The sequence below is a fragment of the Ambystoma mexicanum genome, chromosome 13 (assembly GCF_040938575.1).
Source record: "Ambystoma mexicanum isolate Mex_15411 chromosome 13, UKY_AmexF1_1, whole genome shotgun sequence".
NCBI classification, from domain to species: Eukaryota; Metazoa; Chordata; class Amphibia; order Caudata; family Ambystomatidae; genus Ambystoma; species Ambystoma mexicanum.
This window is the reverse complement of record NC_090938.1, coordinates 159,220,815-159,232,858: the sequence shown is the minus strand read 5'-3', so window position 1 is coordinate 159,232,858 and position 12,044 is coordinate 159,220,815. Positions and strand designations below refer to the sequence as shown.

The window sequence follows — 12,044 nt, the reverse complement described above, 5'->3', positions numbered from 1 at the left end:
TGACCAAATACATTTACAGTATAAGAGCAAAAGTGGTACAATTCCTCTTATGTGGGATGTCGCTTTGGTCTTCATGAAAAAATTCTTGACAATCTCATTGAATTTCAACATTGGTGTATTTATTTTACAGTTGTATTATCTAATAGGCCTTTTGCTTAAGGTGTTCAATATAAAATAAAGTAATTTAAGTAGCATTCAATGGATACACCCACATAGGTCCTTCCAGCAGACTGGACAAACCAATCCATCCAATTGTGCATTAAAATCTAAAACTGTAACATCCAAACCTATTATACTAAAAGAAAGAATCCTTTTAGTACAAAAAACAAATGTTTTCCTCAGTACCAAAAGTACACTAGAAGGAATAGCAGACGTTTTTCCATCTTCCTCTAATAAAGTTTGAACCTACAGCCCTTCTGTTAAAATTACTAAGGGAATTATATCGTCCCTTAAAAATATACACCAAGAGGAAAAACCTAACTTAGAAAAAGTGAACTACATGTCCCAGAATCCCATGGGGACTGAGACGAAGAAGATGGCTAACAAGGCATGTATATATAGAAGACAGGCAATTAGGCCTAACAGCCTCTGCAAGGATTAGGCAAATGACAGTAATGGCTTGCACCTGAAACCAATTGCCCCACCTAAGAAGCATAAAAGGCTGCAGCTGGAGAGGGAAGAAAGAAGGAGCTGGAAGGCTGGCAGTAGTAGCAGAAGCAGAAGAACACGAGGTTGGCCGTTCATGAGGGAGTGTGATCACTTAAAGGATGCCAGCACGTGGAGTCAGCAGATTTGACTTGCAAGCTCTGAGAGGGTCCTGTGTTCACAAACACTGCCTTGCCATGGCTGCATTCTTGAGAAATGTGCTGAGAGTGAAGGTCTTCCCAGGTGCGCCTAGTGGCTGTAACTGCAGATCCGTGACCGTGATGAGGCCTGAGGCCTATAGCAAGAAGCACGCAGAGGGACAAAGGAATGAAGGAGACTCCCAGTTGGCGTGGCCAGACCGGGAACACCCATGCTGCAGAAGAGTGTGGGTCCCAAGTGTGCCTAAAGCCGTAGTAGAAGAGGAAGAAGTCGGGAAGGTGAAGCAGCCTGCAACCGCAGTGTTCCTGGAGCCGTTGAGTGAAGCTTGCCATTGAGGTTCACTCCGAAAGCCTTGATGTTAACTGTTACCAGCTCTAAAGTGACTCACGTAGGAATAGAAGTGAGTATAAACAGTTTGGCGTTTTGAAGAGTCTTATTATGGTATCATGGTCACTTTTAGTAAAAGTCGTAGTGCTCGTGTGAGAAGAAAAACATTTCATTTCCCAATGTTGCCAGTGTTGTCGCGTTTCTCCAATTAAAGGGAGACCACTTTCTAAATCATTCTGAAAAGTCTAACATTGACCTTCACAATTGTTACAAGAATGTATGGCATCAAAGGGAGGTCACGTGTGACCAGTTATGATTCCCGACAGGAGTTGAAAGAATCCCTGTGTTAATACGTTGGAATACAAACACAGTTATTCAAGGTTAAAGATCTACCTTAAAGAGTGGTCATGTATCCCTAAATCGGTTTCTCCTTTGAAGACTAAAGCTTGTAAGTTTAAGAGCAAGTATTCTTAAAACGCTGAAGTTGTTGTACTATTAAGAAGAAGCATTACCCAAGCCAAGAGTCTAACCCTTTCAATATTGAAGCAAGCCCTTTTTAAATCTACCCACCTGGGTTATGAAGTTAACAGTCCTGTGTATTCTGATACAAGTGTGACATTGTTACCTAAAGTTGGAAGTGTGGCAATACAGTTTCAAGGTAGCCACCGGAACCAAGAACGTGTGAATAAAGCTGGGGAAGGGAGCTGGGTGCTTGTAAGAAGATTGAGTCAATAATCTGTAATGCTGAGACTGTTGAAGTGGAGAGAAAGTTGTCTGGAAGCAGAGGCAGATTATACTTGTGGCAGTGAGACAGACAGAAGAGGCAATGAGGCTGCCCTTTTCTTGGAGCATAGGAAAGAAGAGTGCCTTGCCTACCTGTAGAGGTCGAAGTGTCTTGTCTTTAATGCTTAACAATCCTGAAGTACAAAGTTGAAGCAGAAATACCAGAACTGTGGTTGCGTACAGTACTGTCAGTGGATGTTACATTGAAGTTGGTGGAAGTAGTAGCATACTGTTGAACAAAGGAGCCTGTTCCCACACCAACAGTAGTAGAAGGGTGGTTGTCAAGAGGACAGGAACAACCCAAGAAGAAGCATCCTTACAATTATACCAAATACACTACAGAGGATATCCAGGATTACCATTGGTGCTATTTTCTTGGCGGGAATTGGAAGAGGATCTTTTCAGATGAAAGCTGAAGAACTGTTACCAGTGGTTTTCCTTGGAACTTATATGAACTGGTACAAGACTTTCCTTTTTCTCCTTTTTGAACATTTGGGGAAATTGACTTTGGACAATCCTGGGGAAGGGAATTACCCAGAACAGGCGACGGTCATCCAAAATACTGGTTATTTGTTGTTCACTCTTTTATGTTGTTTATGGTTTACTTTGAATGTTTGGTTATTTAGTGTGAGGGCCAGTTTGTCTATGTTAGGAGTTATTCCCTTAGCATTTAGACTAGGTAGGAAATGCCCTGATAGAGTAGGATTAGCAAGGATATATTTGAATTCTGTTTTTTTAAATAAAATGTTTTATTCTGAGAAAAACACAAGCAGTTGTCCGCCTTGCATTACTGACCCCTCACAGGCCTCTGGATACAATCCACCTAGAAGACCCCAGAGGGTCTCCGCCAGATAAGGCTGTTATCACAAATTGCCAGTCTAACAATAGCAGGTGTTACAGACTAATGACCATTGTGGGACTAGGGAAGTCTGGCTAGGGAGGGCAAAGCTCATCACAGACAAGAGATGCAGGGATGGATGGCCCTTAGGGAAGCAGTTCACAAATATTTTAATAAAACCCATGAACTGTTTTTGAGAGTTGATATTTTCTTGAGGCCATCTGTGACATACTTTAGCTTTCAGGCCTAAATTGCTACATGGGACACTTCCTGCTACTCTAGCCTTAAGACGTAAGCCTTACATTTCTAACATGGACACTGGTTGCTGCTCTAGCTTTGAGCTTTAAATCTCTACCCAGGATGTACCCTGTGACACCAACCTTAAGTACTTCATTTCTATCCAGGGTATGACCTGCAATCATTACATTGAGCACTACACGTCTTTAAAGACACAGCCTGCTAGCTTTAAACACTGCATTTCTATCTAAGGGTATGCCCTGTAAATCTAGCCTTTAGCACTGAAATTCTATCCAGGATATGCCATAGTACTCTAGCCTTAGCGCTATATTTGTATAAGGAAATGCCCTGGTTCTCTAACGATAGCGCTACATTTCTATTCAGGATACAGACCATTACTCTAGCCTTGAGCACTGTATTTCTATTCAGAAAACAGCCTCGTTCTATAGCTTTGTGCATCGTATATCTATCCAAGAAATACCTTGCAAGCCTTGCTTTGAGCACCTCCATTTTATCTGGGACACAAATGGTGCCTGAAGTTTTGATTACTGGATTTCTATCCAGGATACTCCATCCTATCCATCCTGTGACTCTAGCCCTTTGCACTTAATTTCTGTGTAATGTAAAAAGAAACCTTGTGTCCATGGATGCAGGTTCCAAGTACCTAAGATTGGTACAGACACTTGGGGAATATTTTAACCAAAGGGGAGAGTCCTAGAATAGAAGAGTGCACCGGTTTGTCTACTTAGCCCTTGATGTTATAGGGCTAGAGAGCAAATCTTAGCCATATCTTGATTAATACTCTACGGCGGCCGGGTGTGGGGCTTTGTGTGTGGTGGGAAATTTTAGTAGTGAGTGGGTTAGTTGTGAGGAACAGATTAGTAGACAAATGAGGGGTACAGGTACTGGGGAAAGAAGTGTTGGGTACCAGCCGGCAAAATGATCTGGAAGTGCGCAAACAATCCTGAAACCAGATACAGCAAATTATAACGTGGCATAGCAAAATACGAAAAAGACCTTAACATCCCGGTGCCGTCCTCGCACTCCAACCACTGTCCTCTTGCAAACAGGTCCCATTTCACTTTCTCACACCGCCACTGACGAATCCGCCCTCTCGTTTCCTCTTTCTGTCAATCTCCATTTCACGCCCTGCCCCCTCTCTCCCTCTTTATGAAATAGATACATTGTATCCCTTGTGCAGCAAGGATCTGGGAATTGGCAGGGTATGCCCTGGCACCCTAGTATTAGTAATGCATTTCTATCCGGGACACAGCATGTTATCCTAGCTTTATGTCTAGCCTTGCACACTATATTCCTATACCGAATATGCCCGGGTTTTAACATTACATTTCTATCCAGGATTGCCCCTGCATTGCACCCCTGTCGAGGATACACCCATCTCCTGTAAGATTGGGCACTGCTCGAATCCAATGTGTTATGTCCAGTTCTCAGTTTCATGCATGTGCCTTTGGCCTTTCCCTGTGGCTGCTGGGACCAGCACTAGGATTAATACCACAGGAATGTTTGCAAACATTTAGAAGGTTCTGAGCTCTGTGACATCCTTGGGGGGTGGGGGGCCCCCTTTGTGCATGGATGCTGCATCTGCCGTCCCACGCATCTGGCCATTTTAACCTCAATCTCTGCTTCTTTACCCAGGACGGAATAACCAGTACATGCCGCCCCAGGCCCAGTCTCGCCATGCTGTGAGTGCTGCTTTCCGAAAGGGTCATGAACTGGGCGAGAGCGGTGAGAGCAACGACATGGGGCCTGTGGTGCTGATCATGCAGCCGATACTGCGCTTCTTGCAGCTACTGTGCGAGAATCACAACCCCGATTTACAGGTGAGTGAACAAAAGCACAACCATCTACTTGCATGCGATTGGACAGATCCACAAGGTTAGAGAACAGACTTGCAGGTGAGTGAACAAAAGCACAACCATCTACTTGCATGCGATTGGACAGATCCACAAGGTTAGAGAACAGACTTGCAGGTGAGTGAACAAAAGCACAACCATCTACTTGCATGCGATTGGACAGATCCACAAGGTTAGAGAACAGACTTGCAGGTGAGTGAACAAAAGCACAACCATCTACTTGCATGCGATTGGAAAGATCCACAAGGTTAGTGAACAGACTTGCAGGTGAGTGACCAAAAGCACAACCATCTACTTAAATGCGATTGGACAGATCCACATTCCTGACTTACAGGTTAGTGAACAGACTTGCGGGTGAGTGGAGGAAACCACAGAACCAACTTGAAGACAAGGAGAAGGATCCACAGCAACAACATAGATGTGATTGGATCGCAACCCAACCTCGCAGGTGGGAGACTAAAATCACAACCCCAAATCAATGGCGTGCATATAGGCCAGAGTCCAGAATAAGAGGTAAGGGAACTGAATCACAGCCCCTACTTGCGGGTTCTAAATGATCCACACAACAAGCTTACATGTGAATGAATGTGAAGAGAAGCAAGGCTTACAGGTGACGAAAGGCGACCACGACCCATCTCACTGGTTAGGGAAAAACACACAAGCCAACATTACTGGTTGATGAACTCATGCACAACCTACGAGCCCCCAAAACGTACATGCGACTGAATGGATACAGAGCTCCACGCTATAGGTGAGTGAACAGAGCCACATCCCTGGCTTACATGTGAAAGAATGACAGCCTGACTAGGCGTGCAGGTCACAGACTAGATCTACAAACTGAACTGGGGTCAGAGATGGAAACTAAAGCACTGACTTACAGATGAATGAAGAGAATCTTACCAGGCCTACAGGTTATTGAAAAGAAGCTCCCCTTGATCTTTGGCTGTGGTATAAGAATGGAATCAATGACCCAGAGGACAGTACAGGAAACCGAACCGTCCTGAAGATGAGTGACAATGCCCATATTACTGGGTGGCAGGTAAGTGAAGGACCCAATTACAGACCTGCAGGTGGGTGACAGCAACCACATCACTGACCTGCATTTTAGTGAATGGACCCCCTTCTCTAACAAGAAGGTGTACCATAAACACCTCCCTAAAATGCTGTTGAGTTACGGCAACCCCAACCTCCTAATAAGTGGCAGGAACCATTTCCCTAACCTGCCGGTGAGTAACAGCAATCACATCCCTGACTATAAGTGACAGGAGCCACTTCCCTAACCTGCTGGTGAATGAGGGTAACCACTTCCCTAACCTGCCGGTGAGTGACAGCAACCACGTCCCCGACCTCCTAGTAAGTGGCAGGAACAATTTCCTTAATCGGCTGATGAATAACAGGAACCAATGCCCTAACTTGCCGGTGAGTGACAGCAACCATGTCCCCGACCAAGTGGCAGGAACCATATCCCTAACCTGCTGTTGAATAGCAACCACGTCCCCGACTTTCTAATAAGTGGCAGGACCACTTCCCTAACCTGCCGGTGAGTAACAGCAACCACATCCCTGACTATAAGTGACAGGAACCACCTTCCCTAAACTGCTGGTAAATGACGGTAACCACTTCCCTAACCTGCCGGTGAGTGACAGCAACCACGTCCCTGACCTCCTAATAAGTGGCAGGAACCATTTCCTTAACCTCCTGGTGAGTGACAGGAACCACTGCACTAACTTGCCAATGAATGACAGCAACCACATCCCTGACTTCCTAATAAGTGACAGAAACCACTTCCCTAACCTGCTGATGAATGATGGGAACCACTTCCCTAACCTGCTGGTGAGTGACAGGAACCACAGTCCTAACCTCCTAATAAGTGTCAGGAACCATTTCCCTAACCTGCCGGTGAATAGCAACCACACCACGAATACCTAATAAGTGATAGGAAGTATTTTCCTAACCTACTGGTGAGTGAGAGTAACCACTGCCCGTTAATGACGGGAACCACTTCCCTAACCCGCCAGTGAGTGACAGCAACCACGTCCCTGACCTCCTAATAAGTGTCAGGAACCATTTCCCTAACCTGCCGTCGAATGACGAAAAGCACTTCCCTAACCTGCCGGTGAATAGCAACCACATCCCGACCTCCTAATAAGTGACAGGAACCACTTCCCTAACAAGCAGATGAATGATAAAAGCCTCTCTAAACTGCTGTTGAGTTACAGCAACCACGTCCCCGAGCGCTCAATAAGTGATGAGAAACCCTTCCCTATCCTGCCGGTGAGTGACAGGAACCACTTCTCTAACTTGCAAGTCAGTGACAGGATCCACTTCCCTAACCTGCCGGAAAGTGACAGCATCCACATCCCTGACCTCCTAATAAGTGGCAGGAACCATTTCCCTGACTTGCCGTCGAATGAAGGGAAACACTTCCCTAACCTGCCAGTGAATAGCAGCCACGTCCCAACCACCTAATAAGTGACAGGAACTTTTTCCCTAACCTGCTGATGAGTGACAGTAACCACTGCCCATTAATGACGGGAACCATTTCCCTAACCTGCTGGTGAGGTACAGGAACATTTTCCCTAACCTGCCGGTGAGTGACAGCATCCACGTCCCCGACCCCCTAATAAGTTACAGGAACCATTTCCCTAACCTGCAGATGAATGATAAAAGCCTCTCTAAGCTGCTGTTGAGTTACAGCAACCACGTCCCCAAGTGCTTAATAAGTGACAGGAAACCCTTCCCTATCCTGCCGGTGAGTGACAGGAACCACTTCCCTAAGTTGCTGGTGAGTGACAGGAACAAGTTCTCTAACAGGCCGGTGAGCAACAGGAACCACTTCCCTAACCTGCCGGTGAGTGACAGGAACCACTTCCCTAACCAGCCGGTGAGTGAGAGCATCCACGTCCCGACCCCCTAATAAGTTACAGGAACCATTTACCTAACCTACAAGTGAGTGACAGCATCCACGTCCCCGACCCCCTAATAAGTTACAGGAACCACTTCCCTAACAAGTAGATGAATGATAAAAGCCTTTCTAAGCTGCTGTTGAGTTACAGCAACCACGTCCCCAAGTGCTTAATAAGTGACGGGAAACCCTTCCCTATCCTGCCAGTGAGTGACAGGAACCACTTCCCTAACTTGCTGGTGAGTGACAGGAACAAGTTCCCTAACAGGCCGGTGAGCAACAGGATCTCAACAAGAAAGAAAGGATACTGGTATGTGTTGGGTTGGCTACTGTGAAGTCTAAATAAATTGGAAAGGTTCACCTGGTCTCAACCCATATAGTCTTGATAATTTATCAAAATTTACATGCACAGAAGGTGTGCTGGAAACTTCCACAATAATGGAACAAAAAAAGGTTTTTTAGAAAAGAAACTTTTATATCACAACTTAGTGCATATAATAAAAACCAACTTGGAGGTACATATATAATTGAAGACATAAATACAAATCTTCCATTTGTGGAAATAAAGAATGACAATTTTAACACAAAGGGAAAAAAGGAGAAGGATTAGTGCATCAAAAAGAAGACATACATAAAAATACATACGACAATTTTCCTATTAGCCAAACAACAGTTATTTATCACTAGAGTATTGGAATAGATCAAATAGCAAAACATTAGAGTAAATATAGTGATAAGTACCATACTGTCTCTATTTGAAATTATAGAAACTCAAAAATGAATATTCTAAACATTAGAGTAAATATAGTGATAAGTACCATACTGTCTCTATTTGAAATTATAGAAACTCAAAAATGAATATTCTTCAGTGTTTTGAATCAATCCCCAAGGACTCAGGGATGAGAATGGGGTCTGCCAACGCTTTGGGGGGAAGCAAAAAATTAGATACATGTTTAACAGAAAGGACATGGTCCCATTAATGGATACATGTCACATAGGCAAAAAAAGAGAGAGATCCTAGTGTCCACAGGTGATGCTGTGAAGGACCTGTAATTCCCCTCTGATAGAAGAAAAGCGTTTCGGCGGAACAGGATTGGATAAAGACAAGAAGAAAGTGTTTTTCATATCCAAGGATTGTCCTCCGCCTTCATCAGGGCAGTGTTTGGCAAGACCCTGTAAACAAAAAGGGGGGGGGGGGACTGGAGTGAATCTGAAAGACAAATTGCGATTGAAACTTGAGAATGGATCAACCATGGAGGCGGGACAGTACAGGATGCCTGTTACATGTAAAGCGTAAAGCACAAATGCAAAAACAGACAACGATAATAGTCGAGTCTGTAGATGTATCTCATGGCCACAAACTCATTAATCCTCACACGGAGTCGGGGAGAACTCGGAAGTAATTCCGATGCGTCTCCCCCCAGGGAGGGGGCAGAGAATATAAATTGTGGCCTTGGGTCCCCTTTGGAGGAGTGATGCATGGGTCCCTGTGTGTCACCCACCCGCCGGAGGGAGCCGGGGGTGCAACAGGACCGGGCAGGAATGGCTGAATAATGAAGAAAAATGCTTACTTGAAAAGGGCTGCTGTCTAAGTGAGCCAATGGACGTGGGGTACTGATGGCTGGTGTCGCAGAGTCCGACCGTCTGATGAAGTGTATGAGGGTCCAAAAGGTGATTCGCGTACAACAAAGGCAGAAAAGAGGGACCTGTAATTGGTAGGAAACCATAATTAGATGCCGTGGTGAGAGAACTCATCAGTAGGCAAGTGCACAATGACTCGGAGAATTATCCGGTAGGACCAGGAGCAAACGGAGAGATTACCTGGTTCGCATATGTGTCCTTGGTCCGAAGGTAGTAAAAGAGAGACCGGAAACCATCAAGTGGAAAAAGGCTGAAAAAACATCTCGGTCGACTTCCCAATGTTAATGAGTACCACCGGGACACGGACAGTCGGAAGAGCAACAGGAACCACTTCCCTAACCTGCCGGTGAGTGACAGGAACCACTTCCCTAACCTGCCGGTGAGTGACAGCATCCACGTCCCGACCCCCTAATAAGTTACAGGAACCATTTCCCTAACCTGCAGATGAATGATAAAAGCCTCTCTAAGCTGCTGTTGAGTTACAGCAACCACGTCCCCAAGTGCTTAATAAGCGACAGGAAGCCCTTCCCTATCCTGCCGGTGAGTGACAGGAACCACTTCCCTAACTTGCTGGTGAGTGACAGGAACAAGTTCCCTAACAGGCCGGTGAGCAACAGGAACCAATTCCCTAACCTGCCGGTGAGTGACAGGAACCACTTCCCTAACATGCCGGTGAGTGACAGCATCCACGTCCCGACCCCCTAATAAGTTACAGGAACCATTTACCTAACCTGCAAGTGAGTGACAGCATCCACGTCCCCGACCCCCTAATAAGTTACAGGAACATCTTCCCTAACCTGCGGGTGAGTGACAGCATCCACGTCCCCGACCCCCTAATAAGTTACAGGAACCATTTCCCTAACCTGCAAGTGAGTGACAAGAACCACTTCCCTAACCTGCCGTTGAGTGACGGGAACTGCTTTTGGGACCTGCAGGTGAGTGATAGGAACCACTTCCCTAACCTGCCAGTGAGTGACATGAACCACTTCCCTAACCTGCTTGTGAGTGACAGCATCCACGTCCCCGACCGCCTAATTACAGAAACCACTTCCCTAACCTGCCAGTGAGTGAGAGGAACTACTTTTAGGACCTGCAGGTGAGTGATAGGAACCACTTCCGTAACCTGCCAGTGAGTGACATGAACCACTTCCCTAACCTGCCGTTGAGTGACGGGAACTGCTTTTGGGACCTGCAGGTGAGTGAAAGGAAGCATTGTCCCCTTCTCCTATGGTCATACGTTTAGCAGTGTGTCGGTTTGGGCGTTTTAAACCATTCCAGTGCCAACATCTATACGACAGGTGCAGGCAGAGGTTGTTAATGAGTGTCTGGCATCAAGCTGGCTGCAAAGTTAGTCTTCAATTAAAGTATTTTTGTGTCACAGAATATCTGTTATTTGTATTTCCTGGCAGAATTTCCTACGAAGCCAAAACAATAAGAGCAACTATAACTTGGTGTGTGAGACGCTTCAGTTCCTGGACATCATGTGTGGCAGCACCACAGGGGGCCTGGGGCTCCTGGGTCTGTATATCAACGAGAAGAACGTGGAGCTCATCATCCAGACGCTGGAAACGCTCACCGAGTACTGCCAAGGGCCGTGTCACGAGAACCAGGTAGGGCGGCCGCGGGGAGGGAGACATTACTCTCACCAGGCCTTTTGTGGTGTTTCCATCATGAATACTTCATACAGGTTTTTCCCCAGAGGTTCTTAAAAATGATGCCCTTACCAAATCTAGAATGGTAAGGTCATACATACCAGCATGTCTATTACAAAAGAAAATGGCATGCCCTTTCTCTCAAATAACCAATGGCTGTATTTAAAAAAAAAATGAAAAGGGCACCCTTCCATCTCTGTTTGATGGAATGGGATGCATATGGGACCGCAGTGGTTCACACCATTGCTAGCCCAGGGGAAAGTACTGCACAGAAGCTTCTGCACTGGCCCTCCTCTGCATTTTGCACTTCTATTCTGACCTCCATTGTGCCCCAATTCATATTTGCCTGCAAATGAGGCAGCAAACGGTTTTGGTAAATTGCGATATAATAGAAGGTCGGCGGTTTAGAAAAATTAACTCCCCCTTTCATGTAGGTTTTATGGGTAAATATCTCTGATTTCTAAGGGGCATTTCGACCCCTAACCATGCAGTATCTTTAGCACAAGGTTAGTTCCAAAATACTGCATGCAATAAACTCCTCACTACTTGTACTAACAAGCCCTAGGCTCACCCTCAATCCTCTTCTGCTGAAACCTTTGCACCCTGACATATGGGCCACTGTTTATATATCTGTTGCACTGTCGACCAAACTGTAACCGCCAGAAACAATTCTATGCTCTTACTTGTATTAACATGCAAACCGACTAACCTGTAACCTATGGTCGACCAACATTGCTTTCCAATGTACTCTAACTCTATGCATCTGTAACTATGTCGTAAGCTCAAGCGCCCAGATACCTCAGGGTTAGGTGCGCGTTACAAATAATAAACTAAACTAAACTACTCATAATGTGTATAGTTGGGTAAACTGTATAACACATGCTTTGTGTTTTAAAGACTACCACTGCACCAAAAGTGTACCACTGCACCAAAAGTGTACCAACGCAACACAAGTGAAGGCCTCCTAGTCCTTGAGGTCTGAT

General features: G+C 45.5%; 1 protein-coding gene across 1 annotated transcript in view; it reads left to right on the top strand.

Moving 5' to 3' along the window:
• ITPR3 (inositol 1,4,5-trisphosphate receptor type 3) overlaps positions 1 to 12,044 on the top strand; it is a 510,867-nt gene that overhangs the window by 408,446 nt on the left and 90,377 nt on the right. The window contains exons 41-42 of the mRNA XM_069633522.1: positions 4,646 to 4,830; positions 10,819 to 11,019. Of these exons, the coding sequence (XP_069489623.1) occupies positions 4,646 to 4,830; positions 10,819 to 11,019 (386 nt within the window). The remainder of the gene's footprint in view (positions 1 to 4,645; positions 4,831 to 10,818; positions 11,020 to 12,044) is intronic.